Raw genomic sequence first — 20,772 nt, 5'->3', positions numbered from 1 at the left:
TGAGAAAATAAAATATTTTTCCTTTTTGTTTTCCACTGGCATAGATACACATTTATACAGAATGATATCATTAGATAAATATTTGTTATAGTTATAGTTTATATACTATATAATACTTACTATATACTACTACTTATATATACTTATATACCACTAAGTACTTTTTCGCCATTATCTACAATTGTTTATTTAATAGATGTTTTAGAAAATATTTATCTTACCCTATAAGGATATATACATAATATTTTACTTAGCAACAGTAATGATTTCTTATGTCTACGCGAGTGAGAGACATCGGTATTAAACTATTTTACGGATTTTATCGCGGCTTTCTTCGGGAGTCTGCCCCGTGACCATGAAAGTTGCAGTCTTCGAAACGTCGGCAGAAAATCATAATATAAAAGCCGCGATAAAATCCGACATGTTATATTTCGACGATATTTTATGCTCCCACCATAAAATATAAAAAAATACATCAAAAAATACCTAAGCATGTATCACCATTATGACGTTTGGTTTTCAATATTTAATACTTTTGCCCAACTCACCGTTTACGAAAATAAGTGTAGCGCGTTGTTAATTTTTGTCATTTTTGTCATAGTACTATCTTGTGCATTGTAGTATCTTTCTCTATTATATAAAGCTGAAGAGTTTGTTTGTTTAAACGCGCTAATCTCAGGAACTAATGTTTAGATTAGAAAACTGCTTTTAATATTGGATAGCTAATTTTTTTTATCTTCTTTATTATACGTGTTATACTTATGATGTCCCAATAATAAAATCTTTCTTTCTTTTCATTTATCAAGGAAGGCTATAGGGTATATATCATCACGCTTTGACAAACAGGAGCGGAGCATCAATGAAAAATGTTGCTACAACGGGGAAAACTTATTCCTTTTGAAAGCTTCCGTTGCGTGCACTACGTAAACGGTTAAAGTTACGCAACAATCATGTATGACAGAATTGTTCCTCTTAAAAAGTTCTAAAAACATATAATAAAAGGAAATCCCCCGCCGTGTTCTGTCTGTCTGAACGCGATAGGTAAACTTAAAAACTACCCAACGAATACTATTTAAATTCGATGTAAAGATAGTTTGAGACCCTGGGTAGGAGAAGGCTATTTTGCATCCCGAGCGAGGTGTATCAGCACTCCTCAGACGACGTTCTATATGAATCTCACTCCGCTTACTCAGGAGGAGTGGGTCATTATGCTGTGAACGAATAAGCAAAGTTATAACTCCTTTAATAATAATATCAGCCCTGTATTATATACTTCCCCACTGCTGAGCACGGGCCTCCTCTACTACTGAGAGGGATTAGGCCTTAGTCCACCACGCTGGCCTAGTGCGGATTGGTAGACTTCACACACCTTCGAAATTCCCATAGACAACTTCTCAGATGTGCAGGTTTCCTCACGATGTTTTCCTTCACCGTTAAAGCGAACGATAAATTCACAAAGAATACACACATGATTTTAGAAAAGTCAGAGGTGTGTGCCCTTGGGATTTGAACCTGCCGACATTCGTCTTGGCAGTCCGTTCCACACCCAACTAGGCTATCGTCGCTTAACCATTATCTTTTTACTCAAACATAGGATAAACTGAACTCAACCTTATATTAGAAGGACCACAAAGACTGGACAGACACTACATAAGGGTCTAAAACCGTAATTACAAAGGAATATCTCAATAATGAAGTCCGACGACTACAAGGCATTGTTGACTAAAAGAGTTTTCAACCTAGAATTACCTTCAGTCAAATCTAATTTTGTAAAAAAAATCCAATTATATGCATATTGCTCAATTTACAACAAGGTTGATAAATTATGTAAAACTAAGAATTGCTCAGTATACGCGTACACAAATAATCTAACGAGTTGGTTGCAAAGTATTGACTATGATGCTACTGAAGCTATAATAAACGCTCCTATCACAAAAATCGTCACTTGTTGAAGTGTTTTCTGTCTATATGTATATATGTATATTTTTTCCGCCATTGTATTGTTGTGAACACCTATTTAGTAATATACAGTTTTATAACTAATGTTATATAACTCTTAATTGGTTTCCCAAGATACAGGGCTCGCCTAGTATGGGTACCCCTGGTAATTTGCGTTGTTGTTTATAGTTTCCTGTAATTTTATTTATTTTAAGCTCTTATGTAAGTCTGATTTGTAATAAACTATTTGAATTTGAATTTAATAAAATAATCATTTTAGTATTTTTTTGAATTTGGTGTCTCACTTGCGAAATGTCAGCAGACCGCGAGTCGAGTATAGGTGGGGTAAACTAATTCAATGTTGGGCACTCGCCCAATGTCGAGCTATTTATTATATTATTTAGTATTGTCACTGTCCAAATTCAAATTCAAATTTCATTATTTGTAATACATGAGTATACATACCAGTTGTTCAAATATAATTTTGTTTCTTTTCCCACCATTTGTATTTACTCCAAGTGTATTCTAATTTATAAAAGTTATTTTACAGCGCCATCTCTTATTTAAAGCTTATAACTAGTTCTTTGGTCGATAGGGTTCGATAATAGCTAAGCTCTAAACTTTACGCTTGTTGCTTATAAGTTATATTGTATAACGATAGATGGCGTTTAACATGGTCATACTAATTTACATGTATTGATGGGTGAAAAGTTAATTGTTTTAATGGACATTTTGGGAGATGTATCTATCTTTCTGTGATAATACCAAAATATTTCGTTAAATATCTTTTATAAACATATTCCTTACAATTTTTCTTCTAAATGATTTTTTCTACTTAAAATGAAATGGACTCCGTTTAAATAGAAGTAGGTAGATAATTGTTTCGTGTTTGGATACAATTTTACGGTCTACTCCTAAAAGTCAAAGAATTATTCGATAATAATTTCACTTTTTTTTTAATTGCATTTAGACTGCTAGCTAAGCAATGTAAACTTTTTACACTGAAGCTCAATATTTTTCAATTTTCAGTTTTACATTCAGAGATCGGTAAAAATTTTGCATGCAGAAATAAAAGTGAATTAGATATTAATATATTTTAAATTAATTAGAGCGTGTAATAGCGCTTGAATCATTTTTCCTTCGCCTAACAGAATGACCGTATCAATTAAAACTTTAGGCTAGAAAATATTTTTCATTTTATTTAAGTTCTTAAACCTCATAATGTAGCTAGTATAATATAGGTGTAATACACCTTAACTTAATTCCGACAAGGGAATAGGCGTGGTGCCTGCATATTATACACAGTAAGTGTCGGGAGAAAATCATAATGTTAAAACCGCGATAAAATCCGAAAACTTGTTTTACTTCGATGCCTAACATTCGCGTAAACATAAGAAATCATTAAGTCTCAGTAATTCAGAATTCGACATTAGTTTGATATGATAGAATTCGACAAATATAAATGATCCAGTCTCTCAATGTGTTTGTTATCTACTCAATTTATATCGTTGTTGCATTCAAGGAGCGTACTTAAATTTCTCACAAACAATGCACTAAAGAAGACATGAATTTGGAAATATAAAAAAACAAACATATAATTTTTTGAATTTGCTGCATTTATTAAAGTGGTATAATAAAGATGTATCCCATGAAGTAAAATTAATAAAACGTGAATAAATAAAATTAACAGTTGGCACAAGGCAACTCTCGGAGCTTGACGACGAGTTGTCGGCGAGTGATACGGCAAATCTTGGACGGTTTGCGACGTGGTGACCTTGCTCCACTCAAACCACTTGCTGATGCCGAACTTGAGGAAGACTTGGAACCACTTTCGATAATAACAACAGTTGGTCGCTCTACTGAGGTAGAGCTAGATGTTGCAATGATGGCAGAAGGCTCTTGTACCTCAGGGGATTCTACATTTGAGTCGTTAATTTCAACATCTGATGCTATATCGCTAGATCCTTTGCCTGGGCTGTAATATCCGGGTCTGTATTCACTGTTGCTGTCGGCACCTGACAGGGATCCGTACTCTTCTAATTCGTAATTTGGTTCATAACCTCCAAGTTTTCTGGGTCCAGCGGATCCTGAGCTTGCAGTGGCTGATGCGGATGAAGTAGAGCCTTCATTGTCAATTATGATAACACGTCCTGGTCCTGAAGCAGAACTTGACGAAACTGCTGAGGCCGCGGCGCTAGATCCCCTTGAGCCTTGAGCGGATGAACCTAGGCCATAAACATTGTCTGAGCCGAAAAGTCCGTCGTTTCCATAACCCTCTGAGCCATAAGGTCCGTAGACTTCACCACTTCCTGCACCAGATGCAGCAGCGGCTCCGGAAGACGCTCCAGCACCACTACCTCCACGACGTCCTGGTCCGTGAGCGCCTCGCGATCTTGGGCCGTAGGAGTCAGAAGCAGCAGCTACCGCGGCCGCAGCCGCCGCAGAACCCCTAGATCCTTTGCCTGGGCCGTAATGTTCGGGGCCATATTCCCCGTTGCTGTCGGCGCCTGACAGGGAACCGTATTCTCCCGATTCGTAGTTGGGTCCATAACCTTCAGGTCCTCTGGGTCCGGCGGATCCTGAGCTTGCAGCGGCTGATGCGGATGATGAAGAGCCTTCATTGTCAATTATGATAACACGTCCTGGTCCTGAAGCAGAACTTGACGAAACTGCTGAGGGCCGCGGCGCTAGATCCCCTTGAGCCTTGAGCGGATGAACCTAGGCCATAAACATTGTCTGAGCCGAAAAGTCCGTCGTTTCCATAACCCTCTGAGCCATAAGGTCCGTAGACTTCACCACTTTCTGCACCAGATGCAGCAGCGGCTCCGGAAGACGCTCCAGCACCACTACCTCCACGACGTCCTGGTCCGTGAGCGCCTCGCGATCTTGGGCCGTAGGAGTCAGAAGCAGCAGCTACCGCGGCCGCAGCCGCCGCAGAACCCCTAGATCCTTTGCCTGGGCCGTAATGTACGGGGCCATATTCCCCGTTGCTGTCGGCGCCTGACAGGGAACCGTATTCTCCCGATTCGTAGTTTAGTCCATAACCTTCAGGTCCTCTGGGTCCGGCGGATCCTGAGCTTGCAGCGGCTGATGCGGATGAAGTAGAGCCTTCATTGTCAATTATGATAACACGTCCTGGTCCTGAAGCAGAACTTGACGAAACTGCTGAGGCCGCAGCGCTAGATCCCCTTGAGCCTTGAGCAGATGAACCTAGGCTATAAACATTGTCTGAGCCGAAAAGTCCGTCGTTTCTATAACCTTCTGAGCCGTAGGGTCCGTAGACTGCACCACTTCCTGCACCAGATGCAGCAGCGGCTCCAGAAGACGCTCCAGCACCACTACCGCCACGACGTCCTGGTCCGTGAGCACCTCGCGATCCTGGGCCGTAGGAGTCAGAAGCATCAGCTGCCGCGGCCGCAGCCGCCGCAGAACCGCTAGATCCTTTGCCTGGGCCGTAATGTTCGGGGCCATATTCCCTGTTGCTGTCGGCGCCTGACAGGGAACCGTATTCTCCCGATTCGTAGTTGGGTCCATAACCTTCAGGTCCTCTGGGTCCGGCGGATCCTGAGCTTGCAGCGGCTGATGCGGATGATGAAGAGCCTTCATTGTCAATTATGATAACACGTCCTGGTCCTGAAGCAGAACTTGACGAAACTGCTGTGGCCGCGGCGCTAGATCCCCTTGAGCCTTGAGCGGATGAACCTAGGCCATAAACATTGTCTGAGCCGAAAAGTCCGTCGTTTCCATAACCCTCTGAGCCATAAGGTCCGTAGACTTCACCACTTCCTGCACCAGATGCAGCAGCGGCTCCGAAAGACGCTCCAGCACCACTACCTCCACGACGTCCTGGTCCGTGAGCGCCTCGCGATCTTGGGCCGTAGGAGTCAGAAGCAGCAGCTACCGCGGCCGCAGCCGCCGCAGAACCCCTAGATCCTTTGCCTGGGCCGTAATGTTCGGGGCCATATTCCCCGTTGCTGTCGGCGCCTGACAGGGAACCGTATTCTCCCGATTCGTAGTTTAGTCCATAACCTTCAGGTCCTCTGGGTCCGGCGGATCCTGAGCTTGCAGCGGCTGATGCGGATGAAGTAGAGCCTTCATTGTCAATTATGATAACACGTCCTGGTCCTGAAGCAGAACTTGACGAAACTGCTGAGGCCGCGGCGCTAGATCCCCTTGAGCCTTGAGCGGATGAACCTAGGCCATAAACATTGTCTGAGCCGAAAAGTCCGTCGTTTCCATAACCCTCTGAGCCATAAGGTCCGTAGACTTCACCACTTCCTGCACCAGATGCAGCAGCGGCTCCGGAAGACGCTCCAGCACCACTACCTCCACGACGTCCTGGTCCGTGAGCGCCTCGCGATCTTGGGCCGTAGGAGTCAGAAGCAGCAGCTACCGCGGCCGCAGCCGCCGCAGAACCCCTAGATCCTTTGCCTGGGCCGTAATGTTCGGGGCCATATTCACCGTTGCTGTCGGCGCCTGACAGGGAACCGTATTCTCCCGATTCGTAGTTGGGTCCATAACCTTCAGGTCCTCTGGGTCCAGCGGATCCTGAGCTTGCAGCGGCTGATGCGGATGATGAAGAGCCTTCATTGTCAATTATGATAACACGTCCTGGTCCTGAAGCAGAACTTGACGAAACTGCTGAGGCCGCGGCGCTAGATCCCCTTGAGCCTTGAGCGGATGAACCTAGGCCATAAACGTTGTCTGAGCCGAAAAGTCCGTCGTTTCCATAACCCTCTGAGCCGTAAGGTCCGTAGACTGCACCACTTCCTGCACCAGATGCAGCAGCGGCTCCGGAAGATGCTCCAGCACCACTACCTCCACGACGTCCTGGTCCGTGAGCGCCTCGCGATCTTGGGCCGTAGGAGTCAGAAGCAGCAGCTACCGCGGCCGCAGCCGCCGCAGAACCCCTAAATCCTTTGCCTAGGCCGTAATATTCGGGGCCATATTCACCGTTGCTGTCGAAACCTGACAGGGAACCGTATTCTCCCGATTCGTAATTGGGTCCATAACCTTCAGGTTCTCTGGGTCCAGCGGATCCTAAGCTTGCAGCGGCTGATGCGGATGATGAAGGGCCTTCATTGTCAATTATGATTACACTTCCTGGTCCTGAAGCAGAGCTGGTAGCAGCTGCTGACGCCGCGGCGTTAGATTTACTTGAAACTTGAGCGGATGAACCTAGGCCATAAACATTGTCTGAGCCGAAAAGTCCGTCGTTTCCATAACCCTCTGAGCCATAAGGTCCGTAGACTTCACCACTTCCTGCACCAGATGCAGCAGCGGCTCCGGAAGACGCTCCAGCACCACTACCTCCACGACGTCCTGGTCCGTGAGCGCCTCGCGATCTTGGGCCGTAGGAGTCAGAAGCAGCAGCTACCGCGGCCGCAGCCGCCGCAGAACCCTAGATCCTTTGCCTGGGCCGTAATGTTCGGGGCCATATTCACCGTTGCTGTCGGCGCCTGACAGGGAACCGTATTCTCCCGATTCGTAGTTGGGTCCATAACCTTCAGGTCCTCTGGGTCCAGCGGATCCTGAGCTTGCAGCGGCTGATGCGGATGATGAAGAGCCTTCATTGTCAATTATGATAACACGTCCTGGTCCTGAAGCAGAACTTGACGAAACTGCTGAGGCCGCGGCGCTAGATCCCCTTGAGCCTTGAGCGGATGAACCTAGGCCATAAACGTTGTCTGAGCCGAAAAGTCCGTCGTTTCCATAACCCTCTGAGCCGTAAGGTCCGTAGACTGCACCACTTCCTGCACCAGATGCAGCAGCGGCTCCGGAAGATGCTCCAGCACCACTACCTCCACGACGTCCTGGTCCGTGAGCGCCTCGCGATCTTGGGCCGTAGGAGTCAGAAGCAGCAGCTACCGCGGCCGCAGCCGCCGCAGAACCCCTAAATCCTTTGCCTAGGCCGTAATATTCGGGGCCATATTCACCGTTGCTGTCGAAACCTGACAGGGAACCGTATTCTCCCGATTCGTAATTGGGTCCATAACCTTCAGGTCCTCTGGGTCCGGCGGATCCTGAGCTTGCAGCGGCTGATGCGGATGATGAAGAGCCTTCATTGTCAATTATGATAACACGTCCTGGTCCTGAAGCAGAACTTGACGAAACTGCTGAGGCCGCGGCGCTAGATCCCCTTGAGCCTTGAGCGGATGAACCTAGGCCATAAACATTGTCCGAGCCGAAAAGTCCGTCGTTTCCATAACCCTCTGAGCCATAAGGTCCGTAGACTTCACCACTTCCTGCACCAGATGCAGCAGCGGCTCCGGAAGACGCTCCAGCACCACTACCTCCACGACGTCCTGGTCCGTGAGCGCCTCGCGATCTTGGACCGTAGGAGTCAGAAGCAGCAGCTACCGCGGCCGCAGCCGCCGCAGAACCCTAGATCCTTTGCCTGGGCCGTAATGTTCGGGGCCATATTCCCCGTTGCTGTCGGCGCCTGACAGGGAACCGTATTCTCCCGATTCGTAGTTTAGTCCATAACCTTCAGGTCCTCTGGGTCCGGCGGATCCTGAGCTTGCAGCGGCTGATGCGGATGAAGTAGAGCCTTCATTGTCAATTATGATAACACGTCCTGGTGCTGAAGCAGAACTTGACGAAACTGCTGAGGCCGCGGCGCTAGATCCCCTTGAGCCTTGAGCGGATGAACCTAGGCCATAAACATTGTCTGAGCCGAAAAGTCCGTCGTTTCCATAACCCTCTGAGCCATAAGGTCCGTAGACTTCACCACTTCCTGCACCAGATGCAGCAGCGGCTCCGGAAGACGCTCCAGCACCACTACCTCCACGACGTCCTGGTCCGTGAGCGCCTCGCGATCTTGGGCCGTAGGAGTCAGAAGCAACAGCTACCGCGGCCGCAGCCGCCGCAGAACCCTAGATCCTTTGCCTGGGCCGTAATGTTCGGGGCCATATTCCCCGTTGCTGTCGGCGCCTGACAGGGAACCGTATTCTCCCGATTCGTAGTTGGGTCCATAACCTTCAGGTCCTCTGGGTCCGGCGGATCCTGAGCTTGCAGCGGCTGATGCGGATGATGAAGAGCCTTCATTGTCAATTATGATAACACGTCCTGGTCCTGAAGCAGAACTTGACGAAACTGCTGAGGCCGCGGCGCTAGATCCCCTTGAGCCTTGAGCGGATGAACCTAGGCCATAAACATTGTCCGAGCCGAAAAGTCCGTCGTTTCCATAACCCTCTGAGCCATAAGGTCCGTAGACTTCACCACTTCCTGCACCAGATGCAGCAGCGGCTCCGGAAGACGCTCCAGCACCACTACCTCCACGACGTCCTGGTCCGTGAGCGCCTCGCGATCTTGGGCCGTAGGAGTCAGAAGCAGCAGCTACCGCGGCCGCAGCCGCCGCAGAACCCTAGATCCTTTGCCTGGGCCGTAATGTTCGGGGCCATATTCCCCGTTGCTGTCGGCGCCTGACAGGAACCGTATTCTCCCGATTCGTAGTTTAGTCCATAACCTTCAGGTCCTCTGGGTCCGGCGGATCCTGAGCTTGCAGCGGCTGATGCGGATGAAGTAGAGCCTTCATTGTCAATTATGATAACACGTCCTGGTGCTGAAGCAGAACTTGACGAAACTGCTGAGGCCGCGGCGCTAGATCCCCTTGAGCCTTGAGCGGATGAACCTAGGCCATAAACATTGTCTGAGCCGAAAAGTCCGTCGTTTCCATAACCCTCTGAGCCATAAGGTCCGTAGACTTCACCACTTCCTGCACCAGATGCAGCAGCGGCTCCGGAAGACGCTCCAGCACCACTACCTCCACGACGTCCTGGTCCGTGAGCGCCTCGCGATCTTGGGCCGTAGGAGTCAGAAGCAGCAGCTACCGCGGCTGCAGCCGCCGCAGAACCCCTAAATCCTTTGCCTAGGCCGTAATGTTCAGGGCCATATTCACCGTTGCTGTCGGCACCTGACAGGGAACCGTATTCTCCCGATTCGTAGTTGGGTCCATAACCTTCAGGTCCTCTGGATCCGGCGGATCCTGAGCTTGCAGCGGCTGATCCGGATGATGAAGAGCCTTCATTGTCAATTATGATAACACGTCCTGGTCCTGAAGCAGAACTTGACGAAACTGCTGAGGCCGCGGCGCTAGATCCCCTTGAGCCTTGAGCGGATAAACCTAGGCCATAAACATTGTCTGAGCCGAAAAGTCCGTCGTTTCCATAACCCTCTGAGCCGTAAGGTCCGTAGACTGCACCACTTCCTGCACCAGATGCAGCAGCGGCTCCGGAAGACGCTCCAGCACCACTACCGCCACGACGTCCTGGTCCGTGAGCGCCTCGCGATCCTGGGCCGTAGGAGTCAGAAGCATCAGCTGCCGCGGCCGCAGCCGCCGCAGAAACGCTAGATCCTTTGCCTGGGCCGTAATATTCGGGGCCATATTCACCGTTGCTGTCGGCACCTGACAGGGAACCGTATTCTCCCGATTCGTAATTGGGTCCATAACCTTCAGGTCCTCTGGGTCCAGCGGATCCTGAGCTTGCAGCGGCTGATGCGGATGATGAAGAGCCTTCATTGTCAATTATGATAACACGTCCTGGTCCTGAAGCAGAACTTGACAAAACTGCTGAGGCCGCGGCGCTAGATCCCCTTGAGCCTTGAGCGGATGAACCTAGGCCATGAACATTGTCTGAGCCGAAAAGTCCGTCGTTTCCATAACCCTCTGAGCCATAAGGTCCGTAGACTTCACCACTTCCTGCACCAGATGCAGCAGCGGCTCCGGAAGACGCTCCAGCACCACTACCTCCACGACGTCCTGGTCCGTGAGCGCCTCGCGATCTTGGGCCGTAGGAGTCAGAAGCAGCAGCTACCGCGGCTGCAGCCGCCGCAGAACCCCTAAATCCTTTGCCTAGGCCGTAATGTTCAGGGCCATATTCACCGTTGCTGTCGGCACCTGACAGGGAACCGTATTCTCCCGATTCGTAGTTGGGTCCATAACCTTCAGGTCCTCTGGATCCGGTGGATCCTGAGCGTGCAGCGGCTGATCCGGATGATGAAGAGCCTTCATTGTCAATTATGATAACACGTCCTGGTCCTGAAGCAGAACTTGACGAAACTGCTGTGGCCGCGGCGCTAGATCCCCTTGAGCCTTGAGCGGATGAACCTAGGCCATAAACATTGTCTGAGCCGAAAAGTCCGTCGTTTCCATAACCCTCTGAGCCGTAAGGTCCGTAGACATGCACCACTTCCTGCACCAGATGCAGCAGCGGCTCCGGAAGACGCTCCAGCACCACTACCGCCACGACGTCCTGGTCCGTGAGCGCCTCGCGATCCTGGGTCGTAGGAGTCAGAAGCATCAGCTGCCGCGGCCGCAGCCGCCGCAGAAACGCTAGATCCTTTGCCTGGGCCGTAATATTCGGGGCCATATTCACCGTTGCTGTCGGCACCTGACAGGGAACCGTATTCTCCCGGTTCGTAGTTTAGTCCATAACCTTCAGGTCCTCTGGGTCCGGCGGATCCTGAGCTTGCAGCGGCTGATGCGGATGATGAAGAGCCTTCATTGTCAATTATGATTACACTTCCTGGTCCTGAAGCAGAGCTGGTAGCAGCTGCTGACGCCGCGGCATTAGATTTCCTTGAACCTTGAGCGGATGAACCTAGGCTATAAACATTGTCTGAGCGGAAAAGTCCGTTGTTGCCATAACCTTCTGAGCCGTAAGGTCCGTAGACTTCACCACTTCCTGCACCAGATGCAGCAGCGGCTTCGGAAGACTTTCCAGCACCACTACCTCCACGACGTCCTGGTCCGTGAGCACTTCGCGATCTTGGGCCGTAGGAGTCAGAAGCAGCAGCCACCGCGGCCGCAGCCGCCGCAGAACCCCTAGATCCTTTGCCTGGGCCGTAATGTTCGGGGCCATATTCACCGTTGCTGTCGGCGCCTGACAGGGAACCGTATTCTCCCGATTCGTAGTTGGGTCCATAACCTTCAGGTCCTCTGGGTCCGGCGGATCCTGAGCTTGCAGCGGCTGATGCGGATGATGAAGAGCCTTCATTGTCAATTATGATTACACGTCCTGGTCCTGAAGCAGAACTTGACGAAACTGCTGAGGCCGCGGCGCTAGATCCCCTTGAGCCTTGAGCGGATGAACCTAGGCCATAAACATTGTCTGAGCCGTAAGTTCCGTAGACTTCACCACTTCCTGCAACAGTTGCGGCAGCGACCGCAGACGCTCTTGCACCGCTTCCTCCACTATGTCCTGGTCCGTGAGCGCCTCGTGATCCTGAGCCAAAAGATGTTGATGCAGAAGCAGCAGACATAGAAACTCCAGAACTGCCTGCTGAAGTTGGTAAGGAACCCTCAGAAGCACTGTCTGTTGCTCCAGGGACTCTTTTTATTACAACATCTTCTTCGAAAATAGTTTCGTGACCAGAAGCGTCCGTTTCGATCATTAAAGTCCTAAACATTTTCTCTCCTGGATCTATATTAGGCTTAGCACCATCCCTTTCAAACTGTTTACGTACTCTTGACGTTTCAAACATAGTTCCATTTTTGACATTGAATTCATCGGATTTTCTGACGCTGGTTTCTTTATAACCCCTTTCGAGGTCATTAAATGTTTTTTCGATGTCGTCCGAAGTGACATACTAGAAAAAAAATTATAATAATTTAAAATTATGAATTTCACTATACGTTAAATTATTGTTGTATCTTATATTTTTCCTTACATCAATAGTCAGTTATTTTATTACACTAATAATTTTAAATTGCGAATATAGTTTTGAAAAAATAATCAATTTTCCCTATTAGTCTCATAATTGTTGAAGACTTGGGCAACTGAATTACAAATTGTTCTTGAATTTTAAATATAATTCGTAATATTGCAATAAATATTTAATAATTTACCTGCAAAGCGCAGCACAGGATCACGAAGGCCGTTACTCTCATTTTCCTGAGAGTTGAAACCGAATTGATACTGCTACGAAGATCTTCGGGGTTTATATACCATAAATCTGTTGATCATTGACGCACACGCACAATAAACAATATAATCACAACAATAGTAACAAAATTTGAAAGAAATTAATCCTTTACAATTAAAACAATATAGTTGTCACCATGAGCACAATACGTAATTAAAACTCGATCGTGTCATTGTAGTTCGGCTGTTATTGTCGCAATCTGTTTATTTAGATGAAACAGTAATAACTATTGAAAATTATACGCAAAAACTTCATAAAAATTTTCGTGCATTCTTAAATGATGATTCTGCCTGATGAATTAAGCTTTCAGTTATGACTTTAATTACATTTAATACGGCATATGACTTTACTACACTAGGTACGGGCTAGGGGCAAACAGAAGAAGTTAGTCTTTATGCCAGTGAGTGGTAGTGAGATATATGTATAAACGGATAGCGTCAACCGGACACTACGTGTAAACCCCACCGTAGTGTGTGGCGTTCCAGGATCAGCCTGTGTATATCCGGTTTCAAACAGGCCGGCATAAATGTGCCGACTGGCGAGGGTTAATCTCTCGTCAGTCGGCACTATCTGTATCCATCTTCGCGTACTATCAGGCGCAGTGTTCTCACATTGCCGTGCCGTAATTAATAAAGTATATTGTATAACCCTAGTTTCCTTACTCTTAAGGCACATATTGCCATCAACTATTTTATCAGCAGCCCGGAACACCTAGGCATATTGTCTCAATAACCCAGCCCTCTCAAAAAAGAAATTTAGAAAAGCCTTTAGTTTTAATCTAGCAATTACAGAAGCCTATGCGACCTTAAAAGTAATGCTTTTATTTCCTATCAAATATTGTGGACTGATATTGCTTCCTGGATATACCAGTGTATACCTAATGGCTTAGGAATAAGAACGTAGCACGGTGTGAATGAATAGTCATTAATTTGTGAATCAGGGTTATGGTTGCTTTTTTGGGGATCAGAACCCGCAGTTAACACCGCGGGAAATCTGCGAATGGGTTACTGGAATCAAACAGCTTAATGATTGCAGGGCTTTGGTGGAAAGTTGAGAGGGGATAGCTGGGAAGAAAGAGTGGGGGAAGAAATAGGAAACCTCTAAGGACGGAAAGAAGGGAGAATACCAAGAAATTTTCGCAAGTCCTTAAAGGCTTCAATGTGAATTGGCAACCATGAGGTATACACACTTTACGGTGTGCCTAGCGCCGCGACAATCAATATCAGTAAGCTATGTTTGATAACAATGTAAATCGGTACAGCCTTTACGTAGCTTTGCTGGTACAGACAGAAATTTTATACAATTATTTTTATGATACATTGTAGTCAGTGTAACAACTGGATAAAATAAGTCTTAAAATCTCATGTATCAGCATTGCGAGTGCAGTGAAATACCAAATAATACTTTGTAATTCAAGGTGTTGGGGTGGTGTTTCTACTGTTTATGCGGCGGTCTTATCGTTTACCATCAGGCGAATGGCAAGCTCGTCTCGTCATTCAAAGCAATAAAAAAAATATATAAAGAACTAAACTCCATTGTCATCAAAATAATAATAATATGAGCCCTGTGTTATATACTGTCTCACTGCTGGGCACGGGCCTCCTCTACTACTAAGAGGGATTAGGCCTTAGTCCACCACGCTGGCCAAGTGCGGATGGGTAGACTTCACACACCCTCAAAACACCTACAGAGAATTTCTCAGGTATGTAGGTTTCTTCACGATGTTTTCCTTCACCGTTAACGCAAGCGATAATTCACAAAGAATACACACATAATTATTTAGAAAAATCAGTGGTGTCCTTGGGATTTGAACCTGCGGACATTATTCTCGGCAGTCCGTTCCACACCCAACTAGGCTATCGCCGCTTGTCATCAAAATATAATTATTAAATTATTTTTATTTTCATGAAAGTTATGACATTGATTTTCACGTCGTCAATTAAAGCATGTGTTATAAATCACAATTAAAATAATCAGTACAAACACCTGTGCATATTAAGATGTTTTACATGTTAAACTCATAGACAAAAGATTAATTTCGATTAAATGGTATTGTAATGAAGACAGCTGAATAATGTTTATCTATGCTACACGCAAATTTCAATGTATTAAGGTAGCTAAACTGTTTGTATTGGGTTCGATTTCTACTGCCACGTATTATCGTACTAACCATTTTGGTAAATTGCTATGGGCCTGATGAATTGGAGAGTCCAGACGAGTAAGTCAGGGTTACCAGTGAACTTGCTTGTCTGCTGAAACTCCAGGGCGTTGCCACGAATAAGAATCTGGACTCTGGTGAAGGTCACCTTTGCCGGTCTTTACATTTTGATGTTTTTGTGTTTCATCTTACAACTTTTTTGGTGGAAGTCTGTTGGGGAAAAATGTGTCAATTAAATTCGAATACATTATATTCACTTATTAAATTAACATATTTTAACTACTAGCTTTTGCCCGGGGCTCCGCCCGCGTTATAAAGTTTTTCAGGCTAAAGGTTTCCGTTATAAAAGTAGTAGTTTCCCGGGAGTCTATGTTCTTCCCAGGGTCTCAAACTGTCTCCATACCAAATTTCATCTTAATACGTTGGGTAGTTTTTGACTTTAACACGTTCAGGCAGACAGATGCAGCGGGGGACTTTGTTTTATAATACATTTTTTAGAACTTTTTAAGTGAAACAATCCCGTCATACATCACTGTGGCATAACTTTAACCGTTTACGCAGCGCAGACAACGGAAGCTCTCAAAACTCATAATTTTCCCCGTTTTTGCAACATGTTTCATTACTGCTCCGCTCCTATTGGTCATAGCGTGATGATATATAGCACTCCAGGAACAAAGGGCTATCCAACACAAAATGAATTTTTCAGTTGAAACCGGTAGTTCCTGAGATTAGCCATTACTGCTCCGCTCCTATCGAATATAGCGTGATGATATATAGCCTATAGCACTCCACGAACAAAGGGCTATCCAACGCAAAAAGACTTTTTCAGTTTGGACCGGTAGTTCCTGAGATTAGCCATTACTGCCCCGCTCCTATTGGGTATAGCGTGATGATATATAGCCTATAGCACTCCACGAACAAAGGGCTATCCAACGCAAAAAGACTTTTTCAGTTTGGACCGGTAGTTCCTGAGATTAGCCATTACTGCCCCGCTCCTATTGGGTATAGCGTGATGATATATAGCCTATAGCACTCCACGAACAAAGGGCTATCCAACGTAAAAAGATTTTTTCGATTTGGACCGGTAGTTCCTGAGATTAGCGCGTTCAAACAAACAAACAAACAAACAAACTCTTCAGCTTTATATAATAGTATAGATAAGTAATCTTAAATTTTAAATATGAAAGCAGTCGAAATTAGTAAATGGCAATATGTTTTGTGAAATCAACGTAGACTTAAGTGATGCAGGCGTAATGTAACAAGTATAAAACTATTTTTTTACTATTCGCGAAAATATAAAAATACTTAAGCTTTTAATGATGTCCCATCGACATACATTATAAGACGGCTAATGATTTTTATGTTTACATCACATCACGCATTTATCCCTGAAGGGGTATGCAGAGGCGCAACCACGGTATCCACTTTTCGCCAAATGTGTTCTGTCCCATGATGTAATAGAGGCGAGCCTGTCGCCATATCGGGCACACAATCCAGACTCCGGGCTAATACTGAGCAGGAAAACCCAAATATCACTTTAACCGACCCGGGATTCGAACCCAGGACATCAGAGAGCTGCCATACCGCATATGCAGTACAACTACGCCACCAAAACAGTCGTATGTTGGACATGAAAATAAAACTAGATACGGGTGTCTGAAAGTTCCTTCATTATGGGATCAGTATATTAAACTGATTTTTGTAAAGCAACGGGACGGGAGAAAATTATAATATAAAAACCGCGATAAAATCCGCAAAATAGTTTTATTTAGATAAGATGGTTAAAAATAAAAAAAAATACTTTATTTATCACGTAGGCGAACAAAGTTGCACTTATGATACGTCAAAACAAAGCATAAGAATAATTATTATTATTTCTAAACAACTATTAAAATTACTTACTTATATAACTATGGATATTTTAAATTAGGGATAAAATTTATAATAAAGACAAGGTACAAACCGAAGTAACCAGCACGGGCTGGCAAGTAGGGAGAAATAGAAGGGTAACGCGTCGCGATCCTCACCGGCGAGGACATGAGCCCTAACCTAGCTAACCTACCACGTAGGTTCCTCACGGTACACTGAAGTATTTTTATGCACGACACCAAATAACTTGTTATTCATGCAGTTTATCGTTAAAACTTTCATCACTTGAAGGAAAACATCGTGAGGAAACCTTGCACATCTGAGAAGTTCTCTATAGGAATTTCGAAGGCGTGTGAAGTCTACCAATCCGCACTAGGCCAGCGTGGTGGACTAAGGCCTAATCCCTCTCAGTAGTAGAGGAGGCCCGTGCTCAGCAGTGGGCAAGTATATAATACAGGGCTGATATTATTATTATTATTATTTCGTCACTAGGTAAATGATAAAAATTATTTCGTAATTACAATGTATGATTAGTCTTATAACGCATTTTTATCGTCAAATATCTAGTATTGTATTTTGTCTCGTAAGCCTCATCTTACCACATCATAATGAGACACAAATATTCTGAGCTGTAAATTCAGAAGGTGTACCTCTGCCTACCTCTTCGGAACTAGGCGTGAAGTTTGAGCATCATTAAAACCGCCCCAGCAAGCATGATCTGCAAATAAATAATGTTCCTCATTCCTGCTAAACACATCGTGAAAAAACTTAACAATGGGTTATTTTTTAGACAAAGCTTACATATTAACCATATGTTGGAATCAATAGATAATTTGTCAATCGAATGGAAGTCAAAAAAATGACGGCATGACCAAAAAAAGTGTTCTGTCTTGATAGTTTTTTGATACAACGCGGTTCAAAAATGTTGCATTGTTTTTCTCGAGTGAAGTAGAATTATCGAGGGCATCTTGCAGTTTAGTTGAAACGTAATATACAACTATGCTATAATAAGTGAGATGTGAGATATAAACTTTACATATAATAAAATTGTAACACGTCGATGTCTGTACATTATCGATATTGAAAAAAAAAGTTTTTCTTTTCATTGGATCAATAGAAGCATAAACAACAGTTTTTAGAATTTCCGTCAGCCTGTTTGTACATTATAGTGGTCCACTTGAGTGTTGCATTCCGGGAAAACCTGCGCATATCCAGTTCAAACAAGCCGGCATAATTATGTCGACTAGCGAAGGGTAATCGCTTCTTGTCAGTAGGTATTCTTTATCATCAGGTGCAGAGAGGTCGCTTTGCTATTCTTGTAAAATAAAAAGTGTATTCCGTCTCATGACCAAACAAGCTCACATTACCTGTGCAGAAAACCGAACCCGAGACAAACGCGATAGTATCTCAATACAACTACGCCAACGAGACAGTCATACTAAGAAAAATATTAACAAACCCGCCACCATTCCTGTGCCTTGTTACCTCTGAGCCTAAAAAAGCTACCAATAGAAAAACCGTCGCAAACAAATTTCGCTAACTATTATAATGATGATTTGTATTATGGACGTTATTGTTGCGATAATTTAACGCTTTTTCAATATGTTTTGCAATATTTATCACCTTTGAAAGGGAAGTTAATACGATAACATGTAGGAATACAAATTATGTTTTGAGTCTATTGATAAATTATTGAGAGCTAAGGTACACATGTAACCTAGATGGTTTTACCGTGGCAAAAAAAAATCCAATCCAATTTCTCTCATAGGTTTAGCAGCGATGTACAGTCAGCCACAAAAGAAAATTGAATTATTAAAAATCGTCTTTTCTTTACTATAATTGACTTCAAAGGCATTCCTATAATTTAGATAAAGAAAAAATAATATTTCGATTGAAGTTAATGTGTAAAAGCGTTTTTAAGTTTAAATTGGTTCAGCTACTTTTGTGGCTGACTGTACGTGTGAGCTTTTTGATTCGATAGGTCTAAGATCAATTTACGGATATCTTCATATAAAAAATACCTGAGATGCCTCGCATAGGCTTATCACCCTTCTAAAATAGAAGGATTAAGGTTTTATGTTATACTCAATCAGGGATAGCAAACCATCAGCACGCGTACCAGTGGCGGCTCGAGACAAAATAATTCGAACCCATGTACAATAACCCAACTAAAAACTTTGTTGGGACATAAAAAGTGGTTGCTAGAAAGGGGCAATAGGATAAATAAGGCTAGCACATTATTTGCACATTATATTATTTTTTTTAAAATCGCACGTTTACCAATGAAGGTTTGCCACCTCTGCACTAGATGTTGCTTCTGGCTTCTCCCGCGTGAACAGCATTTCACAACTAACAAAACAACGAACAAAAGTAAAACTGTATGACGCCAATGTATGTTTTACAAATCTATCATCTCCCATAGGAGTACTTTGTACTTTCTATTTTGCAAATAAGCAAAATAGAAAGTAGTTTAAATGTTAATCCAAAAAATTGCCTGTCCGTGTACAAAATCCAGTCAGTTATTTCTGCGTTTACTTTTAACAAACACCCAAAAAATTTCACAATATACATAATATTAGTATGTCATAACTCATACCCTATCTAAAATATTACTAACAAATCTTAAAAGGTAATATACTATTCTATCTAACAGACTTATCTATCTAACGGACTTAGGCCAATTCCAAACAAGCCCGCGAATTAATCAACAGCCAAAATCAGACGAAGATACATGCAATGTTTGAAGAGGCTCACAAACATCGTAACCGTAGTTCTTCGATCGTAAACCGACCCCATATTGTCTCAAAGCTGCGCCTTAATTAACTGCGGACTAGATTTATTGACCACTCCGACTTGTTTGCGATCACTTGATAGATTTTTAAGGTATGACAAGATAAAACTAGTGAGGAATGGAAACGCATGTGTAGAAGTGTTAATGAAATGCATTTGTTTTGTACTATTCTTTATTATGAACTTAATCTATATTTAATTTCTGTTTTGGAAGAGCGGGCCTCCTAACACACGTATTGCCATACTTAAAAGGAGTGTTCTAATAGTTGCAAACTGTTTAAGTAGGTATGCAAATAAAGAATATTTTATTTTATTTTAATAATTTAAGAGTTTTTCGGGATATTTTGTTTTCGCCTTTCTTGATATGTATATTAGGACTAAATTACACAAAATCATTATAAATTGTAGCCTATGTATTATTCTGATATAACCAATATTACTGTAAAGATTCATCGAAATCCGTTCAGTAGTTTTTTCGTGAAAGAGAAACAAACATAGATACATCCATCCCCACAAACTTTCGCATTTATAATATTAGTAGGATAAGAAAGAAAGAAATAATTTGTTGCTGACTTTACAATATAGAACAAAAACAATACAAACGTCTATATATAAATAAGTATAATGTTTCTTAAGATTACTATTTAAAAAATACCAGAGAAGACAACCTTCCATTCAGCTGAACGCCGCCGTACCACGTTAGTAGTAGCAGCACTGATTTTCGAAATAAATCTATATAAAACTTAATTGAAACAAAACTATTTTTCGAGTTTTATTAATTTTATATCATATTTTTTTCACGTCTGCCTCGTAGTTTTACTGCATGCGCGGTACTGCAGCGCTCTGAGGTACTGGATTCAAATCTCGGGTCGGGCAAAGTGATATTTGGATTTTTTTGCTCAATATCAGCCCGGAGTCTGGACTTTGTGTCCGATATGGCAATAGGCTCGCCCCCTATCACATCATGGGACGGAACACATTTGGCGAAAAGTGGGTCCCTGGTTGCGCCTCTGCATATCCCTTCGGGGATAAATGCGTGATGCGTGTTTTATTTTATTTTTCCCGACTTTTCGAAGAGTTTGCAACCTTCA

At 44.2% G+C, this 20,772-nt stretch overlaps 1 protein-coding gene across 1 annotated transcript; it reads right to left on the bottom strand.

Annotated features, from left to right (window-relative positions):
* Positions 1–3,621: 3,621 nt before the first annotated feature.
* LOC115449923 (fibroin heavy chain) lies at positions 3,622–13,463 on the bottom strand. The gene is given in 8 exon segments (XM_037438226.1): positions 3,622–4,532; positions 4,576–7,339; positions 7,342–8,322; positions 8,639–8,749; positions 9,130–9,248; positions 9,368–11,122; positions 11,124–12,528; positions 12,788–13,463. Coding segments are annotated over 8 exon segments (8,088 nt in total). The 5' UTR covers positions 12,830–13,463.
* Between the last annotated feature and the right edge of the window lie 7,309 nt (positions 13,464–20,772).

Source organism: Manduca sexta, chromosome 13 (assembly GCF_014839805.1).
Source record: "Manduca sexta isolate Smith_Timp_Sample1 chromosome 13, JHU_Msex_v1.0, whole genome shotgun sequence".
In the NCBI taxonomy this organism is placed as follows: domain Eukaryota; kingdom Metazoa; phylum Arthropoda; class Insecta; order Lepidoptera; family Sphingidae; genus Manduca; species Manduca sexta.
This window is presented reverse-complemented; position numbering and strand designations above follow the sequence as displayed.